The sequence below is a fragment of the Rhinopithecus roxellana genome, chromosome 11 (genome assembly GCF_007565055.1).
Source record: "Rhinopithecus roxellana isolate Shanxi Qingling chromosome 11, ASM756505v1, whole genome shotgun sequence".
In the NCBI taxonomy this organism is placed as follows: Eukaryota; Metazoa; Chordata; class Mammalia; order Primates; family Cercopithecidae; genus Rhinopithecus; species Rhinopithecus roxellana.
The window spans coordinates 88229627-88252852 of record NC_044559.1 but is presented as its reverse complement, the minus strand read 5'-3'; the positions used below and the strand labels follow the sequence as shown (position 1 = coordinate 88252852).

The 23226-nt window shown below is 42.2% G+C and overlaps 1 protein-coding gene across 2 annotated transcripts in view; it reads right to left on the bottom strand.

The window, feature by feature from the left end:
• Positions 1-23226, bottom strand: part of CDC123 (cell division cycle 123) — a 54880-nt gene that overhangs the window by 25997 nt on the left and 5657 nt on the right. For both annotated transcript variants that reach the window (XM_010366569.2, XM_010366570.1), the window contains exons 3-6: positions 12643-12700; positions 12357-12389; positions 6780-6875; positions 5797-5903 (exon numbers count right to left, since the gene is read on the bottom strand). In XM_010366569.2, the coding sequence (XP_010364871.1) occupies positions 5797-5903; positions 6780-6875; positions 12357-12389; positions 12643-12700 (294 nt within the window). The remainder of the gene's footprint in view (positions 1-5796; positions 5904-6779; positions 6876-12356; positions 12390-12642; positions 12701-23226) is intronic.

Below are 23226 nucleotides of genomic sequence, written 5' to 3'. Positions count from 1 at the left end.
GCAGGCAGATCACGAGGTCAGGAAATCGAGGCCATCCTGGCTCACACGGTGAAACCCCATCTCTACTAAAAATACAAAAAATTAGCCGGGTGCGGTGGCGGGCGCCTGTAGTCCCAGCTACTCAGGAGGCTGAGGCAAGAATGGCGTGAACCTGGGAGGCAGAACTTGCAGTGAGCCCAGATCACGCCACTGCACTCAAGCCTGGGCAACAGAGCAAGACTCTGCCTCAAAAAAAAAAAAAAAAAAAAGAGGGCAGATGTAGCATATCCAGTGATGAGCATGTCAGAGTCAGTCTGGGACTGTGGGAGGCGGAGGGTGCAGTGAGCCGAGATCACATCATTGCATCCAGCCTGGGTGACAGAGGAAGACTCCATCTCAAAAAAATTTAAAAAAGACAAATCAAATTCCCTGATCTCCAGTCAAATATATTTCTCCTTCATCATGAGCCCCTCAGAGAAACAATTAACAAATTTATTTTTTCACTCACTCAGCCCCTTTTTCTAAATGCCAATTGAGTATCAAAATTTTTTCTTGTCTACTTAGCCCACTGAAGTCACAATAAAATAATGAAAGCAGCCTGTGACTCAGCAAGTTTAATCACATAGAATGTTTATATCTTGGCAAATAATACAGTCAACACATTTATACGTGTCATATTTCTTTTTTTTCTTTTTTCTTTTTTTTGGCATTTTTAGTAGAGTTGGGGTTTCACCATGTTGGCCAGGCTGGTCTCGAACTCCTGACCTCGTGATCCACCCACCTCGGCCTCCCAAAATGCTGGGATTACAGATGTGAGCCACCGCACCCAGCCACATGTCATGTCAACCTCCACTTTTTAAAGCTTTTTGTCTACAGTAACCATTTGAAGAACAGGAAAGAAAAAAGCAGTAATTAATATTCTAGAGTACATTCTAGGCAGGGAGACAGTATTGGCTGTCTACCCTCCAGGGTTCCCATCTTCAGCCTGTCCAATGGAACCTGGATTGTTCAGATGCTGGGAGCATTTGTGCTTCCTGGTTCCCTCTCTAATCCCTGGGATGCATGTGCTGACTAATCTAAGCAGCCAAGGCACGGGCCTGGACCAGCGGCAACCACATTGCCTGGAAACAGGTTAGAAATGATCAGCTTAGCCCCCCTCCAGGCCTGCTGGACCAGAAACCCTGGGGCCCAGGAACCTGTGTTTCATCTAACTCTCTGGATAACCCTGATGCATCTCATGTCGAGAACCTTGGTCTAACTAGGGGTGTCGAAAGTTTTAGCTTCCCTGGGCCACATTAGAGGAAAAATTGTCTTGGGCCTCATATAAAATACACTAACGATAGCTGATGAGCTAAAAAATAAATGAAAATTTAAAAAATAAAAATCTCAAAAAAAAATCTCATAATGTTTGAAAGTTTCTGAATTTGGGTTGTGGCACATTTAAAGCCATCCCAGGCTGCTGCAGCTTGGACAAGCTTGATCTAAACGAATCACAGCAATTCTGCTCCCTTTGCCAGCTACTGGATTAGGCTGGGTAACTGTGACCAATGAGGGCTGAGAGGAAGTCTCCCAGGAGGCCTCCAGGAATGCTTTACTCGTTCGCATACAGAAAAGAATGAGAGGAAACACACCTACCCCTCCTGTTTTTGGTTGAGATACGGTCATGTCTTCGTATGATAGATACTTGGAACTGTAGCAGCAATCTTTTAACCGTTAGGTAAGAAACCCAAAGACCAGGCCACTAAGTCAAGGATTGCGGAAGGAAAGGGCCTGAAAGAGCATGGGTTCCTGGCGACCTTGGTGAGCCACTGAGTATTCCTAAAAATACCCAATCTCCAGACTCCTCTTTAAATAATATATTTTTTAAAATCCCGAGTGTAAGCTATTTTCGGCTTCTGTTAACTCGCAATTCTGACTGTAATATATTTGTTTTCTTGTCAAGTCAAGCCTCAAAATAGTGTAAACAACATAATCTCATTTTTATGTTATATAACTTTATACACATTATATATAACTATGTATTGTAAATTAAATGTTTTCTTCTATTATCTAATATTTTAATGGGAAGTATTTTGGAAAGAATGAATCTATAACTTTATTAAGTGAAAGTACAAAGAACTTTTAGAATGGTGTTATTAAAATTATATTCTGGTTTTAGCTTTTATTAACTAGCTGTGGGATCTTGAACAAATTACTGAACAGATTTAGGCCTCAATTTTCTAACCTACAGAAGGAAAGGGTTAGATCACTGATATGATCCTGTCCAATCTAAGGAACTATACTCCTAATTTAATCTTTCAAGAGCTCTTCAAGGCCTTTGTGACAAACATTCATCTTTAATGAGTTCTATCAACAAGGAATTTTTATGTGATGGCAACACTTCCTGTTATGCAACTGATTTATTAATTGCTAAGCAACTACCAACAATTATTTCTAGACAAAGTGACACATTAGTGGTGCCCAGCTAAAAGGCTGAAAGCCCAGTGCTTGGTATTTGCTCCTGCCAACTCCCAATTATTTATAATAGCAGAAGGATGGCATTCTGTGGGTAAACACTCTAAATCCAAGGCCTCAAACTCACTTGCTGATTTAACTTCCTTGCCATGCAAAAGTCAAAAAGTACAAAACGCAAAACAACAGACTATTATTCATACCATCCACTGGAACATCAGTTAAAAGATAAAAAGCAAGACGTAGCTTAAGAGGAGGCAGTTGATCATTAAACCACAAAGCTGATTTAAAAAACATCAGCCTCAGAATTAAAAGCAGTTTATAGTTAGTTCTGGAAAGGCAAAGGTGTCTTCCCACTCTCACTGCAACTGACACTAAAGGCATATAAAAATCCTTATCAGGGCCAGGCGCAGTGGCTCACGCCTGTAATCCCAGCACTTTAAGAGGCCAAGGTGGGCGGCATCACAAGACCAGGAGTTCAAGACCAGCCTGACCAACATGGTGAAACCCCTTCTCTACTAAAAATACAAAAATTAGCGGGGCATGGCCGGGCGCGGTGGCTCACGCCTGTAACTCCAGAACTTTGGGAGGCCTAGGCGGGCAGATCATGAGGTAAGGAGAAGAGACCATCCTGGCTAATGCGGTGAAACCCCGTCTCTATTAAAATACAAAAAAAATTAGCCGGGCATGGTAGCCATGCCCCTGTAATCCCAGCTACTCAGGAGGCTGAGGCAGGAGAATTGCTTGAACCCTGGAGGCAGAGGTTGCAGTGAGCCAAGATCGCACCACTGCACTCCAGCCTGGGTGACAGAGTGAGATTCCGTCTCAAAATAAAAACTCTTATCAGTTGAATTATCAAGTAGACGGTATTTTCAGTGTAACATATTTTAAGACGTCTTGAAGCATTAGATGTCAAGAAGCTTTCCAACAGAAAAAAGAGGCACAACTTTGTTCTACTTTTCAGAGGGTAGCTACTAGAATGAAAACACTACTGGTTACTAAAACAGACTACCAACACCTGTGCCAACACAACCAGAGGGTTGACAATTGAATGTCAAACCAACACTTGGTCAGGCGCAGAAGGATCACGTGAGCCCAGGAGTTTGAGACCCAGCTTGGGCAACATAGTGAGACCCCATCTCTATTAAACACACACACACAGACACAGACACGCGCACACACACACTTTTTTTCTATAAAACTAGAACTACCAATACAGGTAAAATCCTTATACAGTAAACATGTAATATAATATAATACAACCACACTCATTGATGGTTACTTAACTTCCTTTTCTTTAATCAATATAATAATACTAAAACCGTATGCCCAAGCTGCACAGCTCAGACGCCAGAGTTGATGCATGACCGTCATGTAGTGATCACGCCAGGATCTACTTCAAAAAAAGGATTCGAGTCTGAAATGGAAGGAACTGGCAGGACAAACTCAACTGGACAGGGCGGAGGTGGCATGCTTATACAAGATTTTCACCCTCGTGCTCCTGCTTCTAGGTTCTGTGATATGCTTTAAAGGTCAGTTTAAAGATGAGTTTAACTGAGATAACTGGTGTGTTTAAGATGTGACAGGAAGAGAAACCTAGAAAAATAGCTGCTATTTGAAGACAACAGAAGCAGCATAAAGAGAGCACTTGCGGCTCAGCAGGGCAGGCATTCCGTCCGCCTACAACACTGACTGCACTGTCAAATTCTTTAGCTATAGAGTGACTGGCAAAGGAAAGAAACAAAGCAATTCCACTTCTAGAAACGTATCCTAAGGAAAAACTTAGGAGACTGCACCAAGAGTTAGCTCAAGGATATTCACTGCAGCTCTGAAGAACAGCGGGTGGGTCAAATATGTTATGCTACAGCTCTCCAGAGGCGCAGCATTAAGGGAATGGAAAATAATGACGAATTTAGACATGTAATGATGTCACACTGGTAAGTGCAAAAGCAGCCTACTAAGAAATATAAACTATAGGCTGGGCATGGTGGCTCACACCTGTAATCCTAACACGTTGGGAGGCCGAGGTGGCACGAGGTCAGGAGTTCGAGACCAGCCTGGCCAATATGGTGAAACCCTGTCTCTACTAAAAATATAACAAATTAGCCAGGTGTGGTGGTGCATGCCTGTAGTCCCAGCTATTCGGGAGGCTGAGACAGGAGAATCACTTGAACCCAGGAGGCAGAGGTTGCAGTGAGCTGAGATCACGCCACTGCGCTCCAGCCTGGGTGATAAGAGTGAGACCCTGTCTCAAAAAAAAAAAAAAAAAAAAAAAAGAAGTACAAACTGGCCGGGCGCGGTGGCTCAAGCCTGTAATCCCAGCACTTTGGGAGGCCGAGACGGGCGGATCACGAGGTCAGGAGATCGAGACCATCCTGGCTAACATGGTGAAACCCCGTCTCTATTAAAAAAAAATACAAAAAAAAACTAGCTGGGCGACGTGGCAGGCGCCTGTAGTCCCAGCTACTCGGGACGCTGAGGCAGGAGAATGGCGTGAACCCGGGAGGCGGAGCTTGCAGTGAGCTGAGATCCGGCCACTGCACTCCAGCCTGGGCGGCAGAGTGAGACTCCGTCTCAAAAAAAAAAAAAAAAAAAGAAGAAGAAGTACAAACTGTAGGATCCCATTAAAAACTCTGTATATAGGTAGAGATAGATATATTTATATTTATTTATAGATAGAATTCTAGAAGTATAAGAACCAATTGTGGCAAGATCATGAGTGCTTTTTTGTTTTTGTTTGTTTTGAGATGGAGTCTCGCTCTGTTGCCCAGGCTATAGTGCAGTGGCATGCGATCTCGGCTCACTGCAACCTCCGCCTCCCAGGTTCAAGCAATTCTCCTGCCTTGGCCTCCCGAGTAGGTGGGACTACAAGTGCACACCACCACACCCAGCTACTTTTTTGTATTTTTAGTAGAGACGGGGATTCACTATGTTGGCCAGGCTGGTCTTGAACTCTTGACCTCAGGTGATCCATCTGTCTTTCCTTCCCAAAGTGCTGGAATTATAGGTGTGAGCCACCACTCCTGGTCATAAGTGCTTTTATATTTCCTGTTTTTATTTAGCTGTAATCCCTAATTTTGCTTTTCTATGATAAACATTTATCAGTTTTATAACAGGAAAAAAATTACTGAAATGATTAATGGGCAGAGATACAGAAAGTCCTTAACATTTTCAGATATTCATTATATGCTATTTTCTATAAAGGGAAAAGAAAGATTTGCTTTAACAGGTCATTTTGGCAATATGACATAGCTCTGTTATATGGAGCTGGGATTTATAATAGTACTACAAGTAATGGAATTTCATCTATAGAGAAATTTGCACAAATACTGAAACTGTTGACATGAGAGAAGAAGAGATACTTACGGCTGAGTGAAGTCACGAGTGATGAAATCAGAACTCTTGAAAAGTAGAAAGATGTCGCTGAGGGTTTTACATTTCAGAGAACTATTCATTGCTATCCAATATGCATCCTAAAGAATGAAGCACATGCTATTTAGTCCATATTCCATGTTGGCTGCTACGAATGCTCAGGCCTATAACAAAATCAATAATGCATATCACCTCAAGGGTTTAAAGAAGAAAGTCAAGTAAATGTTAGCAGTACTGTCAAATGTTAAATTATGCTTAACAGCAAAGACCACCACCATTGCATTTCAGACACTCGGTTACGAACACTGAGATGTCAGGGTCCTCACATTTCAGCCCAGGCCTAAGTACTTCCCAATGTTTTTCTTACTGATAGTAGAAGAGAAGAAAATGAAGTGTCAGAAACATTGACATTTTGGCTACAAGATTAAGGTGGTAAAGAAATAGCTTGACCAGTTACTCTCCAAGAAAAGAGAGATCAATTTCCACCTTTCCCGTTTCTGGGGAGTGGCAGCCAAACACCTGAACTTTGGCAGCTGGAGCTGTTACACCAACATCTATCAAATTTGAAAGAGAAGGAGGTGAGCTATTCTGAACCACTACAACTTTAAACGGTAAATGTCTCATACATAAGAACAAAAGGCAAATGCAAAGTAGACACAAAGCTCAGTGGAACATGACTAAAAATTTTTTGGCATGTTTCTGAAAAGGGCAGAGTATGAATTTCCTCAGAATTCTAAAACAATCAGCAACACAGGAGGTGGAAACTACCTTTGGCAGAATATATGGTATTTCACAGACCCAGGAAAGTGTATAGCAAAATCCGGAAAGTAAAATAGTAGAGGGAAATTAATAATAAATTCCACGGTATTTTTCCTAGAATTAGGAATATAATTAGACCCTCTGTAGGGGTATGAAATGAAATAAACAGCAAAACAAAGAACATTCAAACAGTAAGAGAATTACTTATGTGGTCCTACCCTTGGGGCACTCCAGTTAAGCTTAGGAAAGACACTGCCCCCGAGGGAATTGATAGCTTCCTGGACTTGAGTGGCAAACTCAGGAAATTCTGGAGCCTACAGAGAGAGAAGAAATCATTGGGTACGTCAATATCATCACAGTATCTATGGAAAACAGGATCAAAATCTCAAGGTTATAGCTGAGGGTGTTTAAACAGAATTTAGAATACAAATTACTATCAGAATTTCCGAACTCAGCTAAATAAAATCAGTGATCAAGTACATTTACCAAAAAGAGAAATAAAATAATCAGCTGCTTAAATGGCATTTTCCAGACAATCAAAGCCTGCAAAGCTGAAATGACAATCACTAGGTTTCTGAGGATGTGAGGAAGGAATGAATGGTTCTCTGTACACCGACGTAAAACAAGTATTCATCAAGAGAAAAGAGACAGGTGGAATATCACCTGTAGCAATACTCCAGTTGTCAGAGTTGTCAGAAATAACATCCCTGCTTGAAGAGCTCGAAGCCCTCCCACTTGTAGGGAGAGTCCTAGACATACAGCATCCCCCAAAGCCACAGAGACAATGAAAAATAAATGACGCGGCAAACTGTATTTAAACACTGCTATTTCCAGACGTGTTTTAAAACAAGCAAAACTCAAAATCTGAAGCTCGGTCAAGTTATAACGTTCTTTCCTTTCTGGATGATTTTAAAAATGTATATTTTATATAAGCAAGTGACCAAAATATTCTGTATGTTTGTTTCAACCCGGAAGTGTACTGCTGTTACACAGGAACTTAAGCCTGATGTCATAATGTCCTGTCACTATCACAGAAGCTTATGGACATAAGCAAGAAAAAAGGTAAGTAAGAGAGGGGGAAGTGGGGCCCTCAAGAGGCAGAAGAAAACAAAAACATTAACAGATTCTCCACGCGGTCATTAATTTTTATTATATCCTGTAAAGTGGATTGCTGCCCCCTATTGGGCAACTATGAGTTTTGAAAAAAATCCAGTAACCAACTTCTTCCATAGGGAAAAAAAAAGACAGACTACATCTTTACTTAACTAAACTACACATTCAAGATTACATCAAATAGTTATGTGGATCCCCAAGATCTAACCCAGCTATGTGAGAGAAAAAAACTGTGACAAGAGTCTGAGAAAAGACCAAAGAAATGAGTTTTAAAACATGGTCATATATCCCCCAAAACAAGAAACAGCTTTGAGCAAAAGGCTAGGGAAGAAAAATGAGAGCTTAAGGCCCAATTAGGCTGCCTTTCTTTCTGTTACAGATAAATCTGACCTCTAGCCTGGTTAATAACAGTATCTTTTAATTACTTGATTGGCTGCTCCTCTATCTATCTTCCACTAGACGACTTCAGCTTAGACACATGAAATGAGACTAGAGTAATTTAGAGAGGCTTTCAAAATGAACAGCAGCACTGAGTCCCTGATTTTCCATTCATCTCTCCCCACCCAAAGCAATTATGATTTATGGGAGGCCATTTCCTTATAATTGCCTGAAGCGGCTGACTTGGCTCCCCTACCGCTCTAGCCGTAAACCCCACTCCTGTGAGATGGGCACTGGCAGTATTTCCTACGAATGGCATTGCTGCACAAACTTTACAACACGAAAGGATTCAACCTTCAAAGACAAAGCAATTTCATTTTCCTATCCCATAGAACTTGACATCTAAGGATTACTTTATATGTATGCCTTTTAAAAGATGTGATCAGTTCCTTCAAATCCTCAAAATTACTCAACTTTAGGATAACCTACCATAAGAATCCTAAAGCAAATTTAAATTATAGAAAGTTTATGCACAGTCTGAAGTGGAAGCCTATGTACTGTTTATATACAGTACAATCTTCTAGGTTATGTGTTTTTAGCCAGGTCTGTGAGCTACTTTACAACCTGGCAAATTCTAGGTAAGTGATAGTGACATGAACTAATTCTTATGGACATGTAATTTCTGTCTCACCTGGAAGGCGTCCAATTGTCTTTTCTCCCATACTGCAGGGAGGCAAAACCAGTTTTGCCTCATTTATATACCTATTTCAATATTCCTGATCTACAAATATAACTTTTCTTTGGATTTTCTTTTGAACCAGTTCTAACGTCTGGTTCCCTCATGCGTTAAATAACATCTTCAACAGTGCATTAAAGAGTTTTATATGAGTCATGATTTTTACCATTTTCTATAAATTATCTATCAAAATCAGGGAACTAACACTGACACAATAGAGATCTTATTCAAAATTTGCCAAGTGTTCAAATAACGTCTTTTACAGAAAAAAAAAATTGAAACTTTTTTTCTGGTCCAGGCATCCAGTCTAGCTAGAATCATGGACTAAATCTAGTTATCAGGTCTCTAAGATTATATCTTCTTCAATCTGTGGCAGTTCCTCTCTCTGTTGTTCTTACCATTTATGACCTTGACGTTTTTGAAAAGTTCAGGGCAACTACTCTATACAATTTCTAGAAGTTGAGTCTGTTGGATGTCTCCTCCCAAGTAGACTCAGGCTGTGCAGCTGTGACAGGTGGTGTCCTTCCCATGCATCGTATCGGGAGGCATGCGTGACAGGTCTGTCCCGTCACTGACGAGGTTAATACTGATCACTTGGCTGCCAGGTCTTTCCATGGTAACATTACTATTTTTCCTTTGCGCAAACAGTAAGTAATTTGGGTGAAGATACTTTGAGAAGATGGAAATATCCTCTTTCTCACTGTATATTCACCCATCAGTTTTAGCATTTATTCAATCAAATATTATTACCATGGTTGCCAAATAGTAATTCCTAATTCCATCACTCCTTCTACATGTATTAGTTAGTGCCTTTACTACCATAAAGACAAGCTTCCTTTCCTCCCCACTTATTTAATCACTTATGTATGTCACTATGGGATCAGCAATTCTTATTTTAGTCAATAGGTCATAACCTATTCCTACTACTACACACGGAGTATCCCTTATCCAAAATGGGTAAGACCAGAGGTGTTTTGGATTTCAGAATATTTGCATACACATAACGGGGATGGGACCCAAATCTAAACACAAAAGTCATTACGTTTCATATACACCTCATGTACATGGCCTGAAGGTAATTTCATTTTCCCTTGGGGAGGCTGAATGAGCTGGGTTATGCACATACATTGTGGCTATCCCTGTCACATGAGGTCAGGTGTGGAATTTTCCACTTGTGGTGTCATGTCAGGGCTCGTAAAGTTTTGAGAGCTAGGCATAGTGGCACATACCCGCAGTACCTGCTACTCAGGAAGCTGAAGCAGAAGGATCACATGAGCCCAGAAGTTTGAGTGCAGTCTGGGCAACACAGTGAGATCACCCAGTCTTTTAAAAAAGTTTTGGATTTTGGAGCATTATTGATTTTGAATTTGGGGATTAGGAATGCTCAAACTGTATTTGTTATGATGCTCATATTTTTAGACACGAGAGCCCAAAGCTGGCTTCTGGTATCTTTTTGTCATTTCCCATCATTGTTTCAGCACTGCCATAGTTCCTGGCACAGGCTGTTGCAGGCTCATTTTTACTTTCCCAACCCAAGTCCGGAATATCTCCAAGAAGCTTCAATTTTGTTTAGTGGAGATTGGTATTTAGAAACCAAGATCAAGGCATCAGGTGTGCTCACTGCTACCAGGATGTTACATGTCAATGATTCTAAAACTTCTTAGTGAACACAGTTTGGTAAATACACACACACACACACCTTTATATTATTAATTGTTGTATCTATCATCTATACATATTTTATTTTATTTTATTTTATTTTTTTGAGACAGAGTCTCTCTCTGTCACCCAGGCTGGAATGCAGTGGCACAATCTTGGCTCACTGCAACCTCCACCTCCTGGGCTCAAGCAATTCTCCCGCCTCAGCCTCCTGAGTAGCTGGGATTACAGGTGACTGCCACCATGCCTGGCTAGCTTTTTGTATTTTTAGTAGAGACGGGGTTTCACCATGTCAGTCAGATGTGAGGTCACTCCCGATCTCAAGTGATCCACCCGCCTTGGTCTCCCAAAGTGCTGGGATTACAGGTGTCGTCAGTCACCGCGCCAGGCCCATCTATACATATTTAAAAACGAGTTGATACTGATACTCCCCACCACTATTAAGATTCAGGTCAGATACCACTTGTCCTGTCAGGCATTCTGGTGCCCTCAGCTGTAACTACTCTCTCTGATCTGACAGCACTGTCATCTCCCGCTGCCTGTGTCACCTTTCCCCTGGTTTACAAACTCCCTAATGGTGGAAATCAAATCATACTCATCTGTGTTCATCTCACAGAATCCAGTTTAGTGCCCGAGTATGGCAGATAAGTGACATTTACATGACACGGAATGGAATTTTCATAAAAGGAGAGTGATCTGAATGGCATCTGGAGTAAATGAAACACGCGAACTTTCCACTTAGGCATCTGCTGGCAGGCTTCCCTTTTTACACCTAAAGCAACATGTCAGTTTTGAGCAGCTCCACTTCTTTTTTTTTTCTTCTACCCTGGCAATCATATCTCTTTCATTAAAATAAACAAGTTCTTCTTATTTAGAGCTAGATTAGAACAAACCCTCCCACAAAGCTGGTTTTCTATATTTCTGCCTTTACATTTACTTGTAAGGAGTTTCACTAAAAACCTTTCCCTTTTAACTCAAGGTATGAGGAGTTTCGTTCACCTATTTTTAGAAATAGATCATCTGCTTCACTCACTCCTTTAAAAATATCTTCATTTAAAAAATTTTAGGTTAACTTTCACAATGGCACTCTTATCCTGAAACACTGTAACATGCTTGATAACTTCTACATTTTTATGTAAAACACTGGTAAAAGTCACATATCTCTCTACTCTCGCTTGAAAGAAACAGTAATTTTTATGCCATTTAAATATACTTGAGGCCAGGCGCTGTGGCTCACAGCTGTAATCCCAGCATTTTGGGAGGCCAAGGCGGGCATATCACCTGAGGTCAGGAGTTCGAGTTCACCCTGGCTAACATGGTGAAACCCTGTCACTACTAAAAATACAAAAATTAGCCGGGCTTGGTGTCAGGTACCCGTAATCCTAGTTACTCAGGAGGCTGAGGCAGGAGAATAGCTTGAACCTGGGAGGTGGAGGTTGCAGTGAGCCAAGATCACATCACTGCATTCCAGCCTGGGCAACAGAGCAAGACTCTGTCTCAAAAATAAACAAACAAAATAACTCACTAACTAAATATAAATAAATACACTTGAATAAGGAAATACAGATTTTCACTTTAATTTATGTTCCAGAGATTTGGGAATCTCAGAGTTTAACGTTAGGCATAATTCCTTCTTGCAGAGCATCAGAGCTTAACAGAAATAAGTCAAGGCATCAAATATGCACTCGAAATATTTCCTTTGCAATTAAAGGGGAAAAGGGCAGATCATGTTTGCCTGCTAAATGAAGCTTCAAGTCATTTTTCAAAATAAAAACGACAGCCCACAGGGAAAATAACATATGAAATGGCGACTAACTAGGAATTTAGAGAGGTACGCACTTAAACCCTGGCACTAACCCTTGTGTGACAGTGTGAGGCTGGCCCCACGCTGAGTCTGCTGTGCTCTTACCGTAAGCGTGGCTGTGTTCTCATCATCAGACCACTGCATGAAAAAGAGGAAAAAACAAAACATTAAATTTAAATACTGCACTGGGCTTCAACCAGCAGTGCTCCATGTAAAAACTAAAGACATCTTTTCCTGAACACAGAGTATATGTGAAATATATGTCAAAGTAAGATTCTCATGCAATTTCTCATTTTATCAGATGTAAGATAAGATCTAAAAGTCAGAACCATCTCAGAGATCATTTAAATTACAACAGTCTATAGAACAGATTATTTTATTTGGTACCAACCTGTATTTCTTCTGCTTCATCATCACTGTCTGGCTGAGAATGTGTTGGTGGATCGTCCCTAAAAAAACACAAACAAACATCAAGAAAGAAAAGGACTTGGGTACTGTGTGGTCCTAATTTCAGGGGTACTGAGTAAATGTTTAAAATAGCCTTAAAATTAGGCTAGGTGTGGTGGCTCACACCTATAATCCTAGCACTTTGGGAGGCTGAGGCAAGTGGATCGCTTGAGCTCAGGAGGTAGAGATCAGCCTGGGCAACATGGCAAAACCCTGTCTCTACAAAAAAATACAGAAATTAGCTGGGCAAGGTGGCATGTGACTGTAGTTCTAGCTATTTGGGGGCTGAGGTGGGAGGATCGATCACTTGAACACGGGAGGTCAAGGCTGCAGTGAGTTAAGAACATGCCACTGCACTCCAGCCTGGATGACAACAAAAAACACCGTCTCAAAAATACATAAATAAATAAACAAACAAACAAACAAACAAATAAATAAAAATGAAAGCCTTAAAATTGGAGAACAAGGCCAGTCATGGGGGCTCACACCTATAATTCCAGCACTTTGAGAGGCTGAGATGGGAGGACTGCTTAAGCCCAGGAGTTTGAGACCAGCCTGGGTAACACAGAGACTCTGTCTTTACAAAAAATTAAAAATTAGCCAGGTGTAGAGGAGAACACTTGTGGTCACAGCTATTCAGGACACTGACGCAAAAGGATCCCTTGAGCGCAGGAGTTTGAGGCTGCAGTGACCTATGATCGCACCGCTGCACTACAGCCTGGGCAAGACAGCGAGACTCTGTCTCAGAAAAAGAAGAAATAAATAAATGAGAGTACACTTGCATGAAGAGCTGACAGAATAAAACCCTTCTGTCCTGTTCTCAGGTATCATTAAAAACGAGGGAAAGAGAAAAAAACTCCATCTCTGATAACACTGAGAATCATCTAGACTCTGAAACTCAGTATGTGAGAAAGTTTTGTCAAGAAAGGGAAGACTGAATAGGATAAGGAAAGACACCAGAAGCGAATGTCTGAAGAGCTGTCTACACAGATGATGGAACTACTCTGGGGGCAAAACCAAGAATCTTTTCTTTGCACAATGAAAACAGAGTGTGCGGGCTGGTGTCAGGAATTAATTCTGGATCTAGACTGAACCACAGCAAAGGGTAAGAGAGGGGAAAATAAACAGGCACACTGTCTTTGAAGAAGACAGAAGCAAAGCAAGGTGTGGAGTCCGAATTAGGGAAAAGGAGTTGGACTGGCGGGAGCAGGGGACAGCAAAAAGACAAGGCAGAGAAGCTGTAAGTCTGCCTTTTTTCACAGTCCAGGACACACAGCCCCCCTGCACAGATAACTCACTATCTTTCCATGCCCAGCTATCACTGGACCCTCAACTGATAGAAAAAGGCAAGTGAGCTCACTGCAATACTGCACAAAGCCTTCTTCAGGACACAACACAAATACCATCTTATAAAATCCCCAGCAAGCCTTTGTCTCCCCACAGTCAGCTACTTTCTTGCTGACCTGCCCATTGCACCCTTGCAACATATTTTCATACTTTCTCTAATAAATCTGCCTTTCTCTACATCCAACTATCATGGTAAATTCTTCTTACTACCCACATCACTAGCCCCAGCTAGTCGCTGATCACCTGCAACACAAGGGCTGAAAAGGGCCACCCAGCAGCTCATCTTCATTGCCTAGAGGGAATCAGAGGCCGAAAGAACTCAGAGGGAAGACTCAGAACACCACCCTGGCCCCTCCTTAACACACAAGTACGAATAACTAGCCTGGGAAGAACTCATATCATTGAGAAAAATAATTGTAAGAACCAACATAGCAGTTATGCAAAGACTAAAGAAGGAAAAGGAAGGGGAAGATTCTGGTTAAACATGTGCTTTTATCTCTATGTTCCCTCTGGAAACTCTACTAAAGTGAGCGGAAAGATCCCAAGGACAATACTAAGTGAAAAGGAATCAACCATAGAAGAAAGATGGCAACCACAGTTTGGAAAACAGAAAGCCAAGGGGAGGGATAAGTCAAGGAGCAAGAGGTTAGAATTTAGAGTTATCCTGGAACATGGAACTGAAGCTCTGATGTCCATCCAGGGAGCAGTGAGACACATCCATCTCCTTGCCCTGCACACCTTAGCAACGAATCCTCCTCAGCCCCTTTGGGCAGCAGATTTATTCTCTGGAAAAAATGAACTCAAGAGGGTTCAGGTACACAACGGCCCAGATGAATACGGGGGTGAAACGCTGGACTGGACTATGATGAGAAGTTATAAGAAAGTCAAACTGAACACTGCGACCCCTAGTCCCCTTCCTCCCACCCTGCTCCCACAACACAGACAGATTAAAGGATTCTTCTGGGCAGAAAGTGAGCAACCCCAGAGGACACACCATTATCTGGGAACCTTCCATCAGTGCTTGCTGCCTGCTGGCACTCTCAGGCATCAAGCTGCACCCAGGTACACAAAGTTTGCAAATGTCTGTCTGTGTGCGTCCTCCTCACTCCTAAATATGAATGAAGGCCTACAATGATTAGAAAACAGAAGAAAAACTCCAAGATGAAAAGTGTTTTCAAAAAGGAGAGAAAAAAGGGGCATGGAAGAAAAAAAGACAACAAAGGGACCAGATGAAAGATATTTTTAAAAACCATTAATACCCTGGAATATAAAAGATGTCACATCCATTAAGGGAGAAGAGGAGGCTATAAAAAAGGAACAGAGGAACTCGTAGACACTGAAAACATGACAGTTGAAATTTTAAAATTCAACAGAATGGAAAAATAATTACCTAGAAAGTAGAACAAAAAAGACAAGGAAGGAGAAAATAGAGAAGAAGTAACAAAATTCAGAGAATTAAGCCAAAAGATCAAACACCAAAATAACAGGAGGTTCAGAAAGAGAAGCAAGAAATTAGAGGAAATTATCAAAGATTCTTTTTTAATAGCTCAAAACAGGAAAATTTAAGTCTTTAGAATGAAAGGGCCCACCAAGTACTTAACACAATAAATGGAGAAAAAAATACCTTAAATGGGCAAAAATGGACACAATAATGCTTCCAATCTTTTTTTTTTTTTTTTTTTTTTTTTTTTTTGAGACAGAGTTTCGCTCTGTCGCCCAGGCTGGAGTGCAGTGGTGCAATCTCAGCTCACTGCAAGCTCCGCCTCCCGGGTTCACACCATTGTCCTGCCTCAGCCTCCCGAGCAGCTGGGACTACAGGCACTGGCCACCACACCCGGCTAATTTTTTGTATTTTTAGTAGAGACGGGGTTTCACCATCTTGGCCAGGATGGTCTTGATCTCCTGACCTCGTGATCCGCCTGCCTCAGCCTCCCAAAGTGCTGGGATTACAGGCGAGAGCCATCGCGCCCGGCCACGCTTCCAATCTCTTTAGACATGCCCTTTGACAGAGTGACTTTGCCATTCTTCCCATCTAAAAATGGCATTTATTTTCCCATTCCTCTAATTCAGACTGGCTTCAAGAGTCATTCTGGGCTGGGCGTGGTGGCTCATGCCTGTAATCCCAGGACTCTGGGAGGCTGAGGCGAGTGGAACACTTAAGGTCAGGAGTTCAGGACCAGCCTGGCCAACATGGAGAAACCCCATCTTTACTAAAAACACAAGAATTAGCTGGGCGTGGTGGCGCGCACCTGTAATCCCAGCTACTTCAGAGGTTGAGGCAGGAGAATTGCTTGAACCTGGGAGGCAGAGGCTGTAGTGAGCCAAGATGATGCAACTGAACTCCAAGAGAGAAACTCTGTCTCAAAAAAAAAAAAAAAAAAAATACAGTGGGCTGTGTCTTGGAAACCAGAGGGCAATTTTCTGCCACATGAAGATAAAAAACTACTCCCCATCAGGTCTAAGAGAAGAATAAAAATTTTTTCAGACATGCAAAGACTCAAAAGCTTTTCCTTCTATGCATTCTAGAGCATGTGCTCCAATAAAGCAAACCGAACAAACCAAGAGAAACAATAATGTGGAATCCAAGGCACAGAAAATTTAGCACAGAAGAAAAGTCCCAAGTTGACAAGTGTACACCAGACCTGCAGAACTGCCAGCTCCAAAGGGAACAGGAAAATGGAAGATTGCTAAAATGAGATCTCCAGGAAAAGAAAAACGCAACTGCTAGGTTTGGAACTGTACTTGAAGGGTTAGAAGAATAGCTAAAAGACCTATGACCTGTCTATTGCAACATTTGTAAGATACTAGTGATAGACACAAAAAATAAAGCACATTTTAAAAACATGATTATTGGTTCCAGGGAAAGCAAAGTTATTTCAAAACAGAAAAGATAATCATAGCACACAATGTGGCTCTGTAGTCAGTGGTAATAACACGGTATTGTAAACATCGCCTACTGATTTCACCAAAAATTGTAAGGAAGATAAAGAGGACAGGCACGGTGGCTCACGCCTGTAATCCCAGAACTTTGGGAGGCCAAGTGGGTGTATTCCTTGAGCTCACGAGTTCAAGACCAGCCAGGGCAACATGGCGAAACCCTCTCTCTACAAAAAAGTAAAATTAGCCGGGCATGGTGGCACATGCTTGCAGTCCCAGCTACTCAGGAGGAAACACGGGAGGATTGCTTGAACCCAGAAGGAAGAGGTTGCAGTGAGTCCAGATCACACCATTGCATTCCAGCCTGGGCAACAGAGTGAGAGTTTGACTCAAAAAAAAAGATAAAAAGGCTGTAACAGAGCTAAATCTTAAAACCTACAAACATCATAACGGAAAGTCAAGAAATAATACTAAAGATGGAGATAATATTAAGAAATATGAGTGTCAGTATATTAAGAAATATGAAGCTACAGGGAGTAATTCCATTCACATCTGCTGAGGGTATAGTGTGTGCTGAGTGTTTTACCGAGTAGTAGTAATCACTGGAAAGGCATACCATATCCTCCTCTGCAGATCAAGAAATTAATAATCTGGCTTATCAATCAGTCTGCTGTGACTTTGGTTAACGTGTGTCAGTTCCCCAATTTTGTTTGTTTGTTTGTTTGTTCTGAGACAGAGTCTCGCTCTGTTGCCCAGGCTGGAAAACAGTAGCACGATCTCAGCTCACTCCAACTTCCACCTCCCAGATTCAAGCGGCTCGCCAGCCTCAGCCTCCTGAGTGGCTGGGACTACAGGTGTGCACCACCACGCCCAGCTAATGTTTTTGTATTTTTAGTAGAGATGGGGTTTCACCACGTTAGCCAGGATGGTCTCGATCTCTTGCCTTGTAATCTGCCTGCCTTGGCCCCTCAAAGTGCTGGGATTACACGCATAAGACACTGCGCCCAGCCTCACGCCCAGATAATTTTTGTATTTTTACTAGAGACGGGGTTTTGCCATGTTGGTCAGGCTGGTCTCAAACTCCTGACCTCAGGTGATCTAACAGCCTCGGCCTCCCCAAGTGCTGAGATTACAGGTGTGAGCCACCGCACCCGGCCTTCCCCAAGTTTTAATCAACTCTTTGTAATTCTTGCTTTTCCAGATTCACAAAGCTAAGAACCAGTCAAAGCTAAGAACTGTTCTATAGTGGAAATGCTAACACACTGTCAGCATGTGAGTCCATGCCCAACGGGCCAGCCTTTCTCTCTTCCATCTCCTTTCAAATGCCACATAACATTTTTAAATGCAACATTATCTTTAACATGGCTTAACTAATCTTACAATATAAGATGAAATATTAAAATGTATTCTACCACTCTAAAAATCACTTACCATTTTTGTTACTATAACAACATACATTTTGAAAAATATACTTATTATCAACGTATTCATATAGTTCTTCAGAACTTATTGCAGTGCCTACTGTAAAGTATGACAAATTTTATTCACTGTAAAAGGTGACAATGTATGAAAATATGCAAGTTTGGCTGGGCGCGGTGGCTCACACCTGTAATCCCAGCACTTTGGGAGGCCGAGGCGGGTGGATCACGAGGTCAGGAGTTCAACACTAGACTGGCCAACACTAAAATACAAAAAAAAATGAGCTGGGCATGGTGGTGGGCACTTGTGGTCCCAGCTACTCGGGAGGCTGAGGCAAGGGAATTGTTTGAACCCAGTAGGCAGAGGTCGCAGTGAGCCAAGATCGTGCCACTGCACTCCAGCCTGGGTGACACAGCGAGACTCTGTCTCAAAAAAAAAAAAAAAAAGTACAAGTTTATTAGACTTGGCTTTCTAAGGTAACCCTCTGAATGCAGAGAACTAAATGGATAAAGTATAGTGCTAATATTTAGGATGCTATATTTTCTATCCTACATCTTACACAGAGCTGGCACACCACAGCAGTGGCTCTGGAGGCAGGCAAGCATAGTTTAAATATCTCAGTTCTACCGCTATCAGCCAAGAACTTTGCATCAATATGCCATCTATAAAACTGGGAAAATAGCAACTACTTCACAGAATTGGGAAGAATCAAAATATAAATCTGCCTAATGTATTTTATAATTGGCGTCTACTGGTTGAGGATCCTATATCCAAAATGCTTAGGGTCAAAAGTGTTTCGGATTTTGCAGTGTTTGCATATATGTGAGATATCTGAGGGATGGGACCCAAGTCTAAACATAAACTCCTATGTTTGTTGCAGCACTGTTTGCAATAGCTAAGATTTGGAAGCCACCTAAGTGTTCATCAGCAGATGAATGGATAAAGAAAAATGTGGTACAGATACACAATGGAGTAGTGCTCAGTCATAAAAAAGAATGAGATCCAGCTGTTTGCAATAACATGATGAAACTGGAGATCATTGTGTTAAGTGAAGTCAGCCAGGCACAGAAAGACAAACATCACATTTTCACTTATCTGTGGGATCTAAAAACTAATTGAACTCATGAACACAGAGAGTAGAAGGATGGTTAGCAGAGGCTGTGAAGGGTAGCAGGGGACTGTGAAGAGGTGAGGGTTAATGGGTACCAAAAAAAGTAGAAAGAATGAATAAGACCTACTGTTTTTTTTTTTTTGAAATGGAGTCTCACTCTGTTGCCCAGGCTGGAGTGCAGTGGCACGATCTTGGCTCACTGCAGCCTCCATCTCCTGGGTTCAGGCGATTCTCTTGCCTCAGCCTCCTGAGTAGCTGGGATTACAGGCACCCGCCACCATGCCCGGCTAATTTTTGTATTTTTAGTAGAGAAAGGGTTTCACCATTTTGCGCCAGGGTGGTCTTGAACTCCTGACCTCAGGTGATCCGCCCACCTTAGCCTCCCAAAGTGCTTGGATCACAGGCATGAGCACAGCACCCGACCACATACCTACTATTTGATAGAACAAGAGTGACTACAGTCAATAATAACTTAACTGTACATTTAAAAATAAAGTCTGTAATTGGATTGTTTGCAGCTTAATGGATAAATGCTTGAGGGGATGGACATCTCACTCTCCATGACGTGCTTATGTCACATTGCATTCCTAGATCAAAACATCTCATGTTCCCCATAAATATGTACACTTACTATGTACCCACAAAAACTAAAACTTAAATATTAAAATAAAAAAAAATTTATGTGTCAGTGTCATATACATCTTATACACATGGCCCAAAGATAAATTTATAAAATATTCAAAGCAAAAATGGCACTATCTCAGCACCCATCTGGACAGATTTCACATTTTCCAATTAGGGATGCTCAACTCATTTTACTATTCAGCCTTAAGGGAGACAAGGTCAGGAAAAAACTAGAGACCAAAAAGGGACAATGAGGATTAGTGACTGGAAGGGAGGTACCATCTGCGTCAGACCCAGTCTGTGGGCTCAGTTCAAGTATCACCTTACTGTAAAGACTTTCTGGATAAGCTCAGCTTACAGTGATTAATTAAACCCCAAATACATTACTTATCAGAATACTTGATGCTTTTCTTTTTTGAGAAAGAAAGGTCTTGCTCTGTCGCCCAGGCTGGAGTGCAGTGGCATGACCATAGCTCACTGCAGCCTCCGATTCCTGGGTTCAAGCCATCCTTGTGCCTCAGCCTCCTGAGCAGCTGGGACTACAGGTGTGTGCCAACAGGCCCAGCTAACTTCTTAGTTTTCTGTAGAGATGGGGCCCCACTATGTTGGCCAGACTGGTCTCCATCTCCTGGCCTCAAGTGATCCTCTTACCTCTGCCTCCTAAAGTGCCAGATTACAGGCATGAGCCACCACAGCTGGTTGATGCTTTTATTCAAAAACATTTTTTGCAACACAACTCAGATATGTATGTATGTATGTACGTATGTACGTACGTATGTTTGACTTGCTAATAAGCCTAGACTCCTACGGTAGGATGCCCAGCTCATCTTATTATGTTAGTATCAAGCTTACTACTCATCTCATACTAGGCATGCAATAAGTGTTCAGTGAAACTGAATCACTGTCTATACCAGAAATGCATGTTGTTAGCCTCCTTTCCCACACCCACTACAGGCAACAAGAATCAAACCAAGCAAGCTTTCTCACTGAACCCTGGATGCAGCTTCGGAATCTGCTACATAGCACTCCAGGAAACCATTACCATTAGATCTGACTTGGCAAACAAGGTAAACTAGACATCACAGTTGGCCTATTCTATTCATTGAATTTAGCAGGTTACCACAGAGAGAAAGTAGGATAAGCATGTTCATTCACTCATTCAATCAATATTTACTGAACCCAGACTGTACGCTAACTTGTAACTGTAAACAAGACTATACCTTATAGAGTCTGGAGAGAAAGACAGGCACTGTATGTGGAAGCAATGGAGGATGAGGCATGAAGAATTAGGGTCCATGGCAGACCTCATAGCCATCTCCCACTTTCTTGCAAAGTACGAAGAGCTTCCGGATAGCTGAACACATGGAGCCTCTGGAGGGTGGCGCATGTAGGGAGGGCATGCAAGATCTGCATCCCTTCCCCCACATCTCACCCTACACATCTCTTCATCTGTATCCATTAATACCCTTTATTTTTGTTTGTTTGGTTTTTTGAAACAGAGTCTCACTCTGTCGCCCAGGTTGGAGTGCAATGGTGCGATCTCGGCTCACTGCAACCTCCAATTCCTGGGTTTAAGTGATTCTCCTACCTCAGCCTCCTGAACAGCTGGGATTACAGGAGTGCACCACCACGCCTGGCTAAGTTTTGTATTTTTAGTAGAGATGGGGTTTCACCATGTTGGCCAGGCTGGTCTCAAATTCCTGACCTCAAGCGATCTGCCCACCTTGGGCTCCCAAAGTGCTGGGATTACAGGCATGAGCCACCACACCAGGGCTGTAACATCTTTTATGAGAAACCGGTAAACCTAAATAAATGTTTCCCTCAGCTCTGCAAGTTGCTGTAGCAAATGAATCAAACCCAAGGAGGGGACACTCATTTCTAGCTGCCTGGTCAGATGCAGAGGGAGAGGAACCTGGGGCTTGCAACTGGCATCAGGATGGGGGGCAGTCTTTGTGAGACCGAGCCCTCAACCTGTGCGATCCGATGCTCCTCCAGGCAGACTGAATTGGACTGGAGGACCCTCAGCTGGCGTCTGCTGCAGAATGGATTGCTTCTTGGTGGGAAGAAAACCCCACACATGTGGTCACAGAGGTCTTCTGTGTTGATTGTGGCGGTGTGAGAGCGCAGGAAAAACGGCATTTTTTCCATTTACACAGACATAAAAGAATACATACTATGTAACTCCACTTATATGAAATTCTAGAACTGACAAAACTAAACTAAGAAAGGGACAAGAGAAACCTTTCTGGGGAATGAAAGTGTTCCATGTTTTGAATGGAGTGATGGTGAAATAGGTGTAACCATTTATCAAAATTTGCCAAGTTGTACGCTTAAAATCTATACATTTTCCGAGGCGTGCGGATCACAAGGTCAGGAAATCGAGACCACGGTGAAACCCCGTCTCTACTAAAAATACAAAAAATTAGCCGGGCGCGGTGGCGGGCGCCTGTAGTCCCAGCTACTCGGGAGACTGAGGCAGGAGAATGGCGTGAACCCGGGAGGCGGAGTTTGCAGTGAGCCGAGATCGCACCACTGCACTCCAGCCTGGGCGACAGAGCGAGACTCCGTCTCAAAAAAAAAAAAAAAATCTATACATTTTATCATAAATGTACCTCGTTTAAATTAAACTTAAAATTTTCAAGTTTTTATCTGTAAAAGTAAACTAATCTAAAATTACTAACCTTTCAAAATTCTCAACAGATTGTGAGTTTTCAAAAAGGTTCAACAGACAACGCTTCTCTCAACCTCAGCAAATGACATCTTCATTCATCTAGTCGTTCTATCAGAAATCTGAGAGGAATTCTTGACACATCCCTGTCTTCAAGTTCTGAAGCTGCAAGCTCCCCATCTTTTGAAACCCACTTCCTCCCCCCGCCACTGTCACCATCTTAGTTCAAGCCACTAGCAGGTCTCACCCAGTCCAATGCAATATCCTCCTAACCCATCTTCCATTTCCACAGTCACCTGACACTGTCCGGAAACTGAAATCTGATCAAGTCATTCTCTTGCTCAGAGCCCTTCAATGCCTTCCTGACATTCTCAGAATAAATTCCAGCATCTTTAACATGACTCCCACACACCCCCCTAACCTTAACTGTCCTCCCCCATGTCATCAACTGTGAATCTCATGCCACTTACCCTTCTCTCACT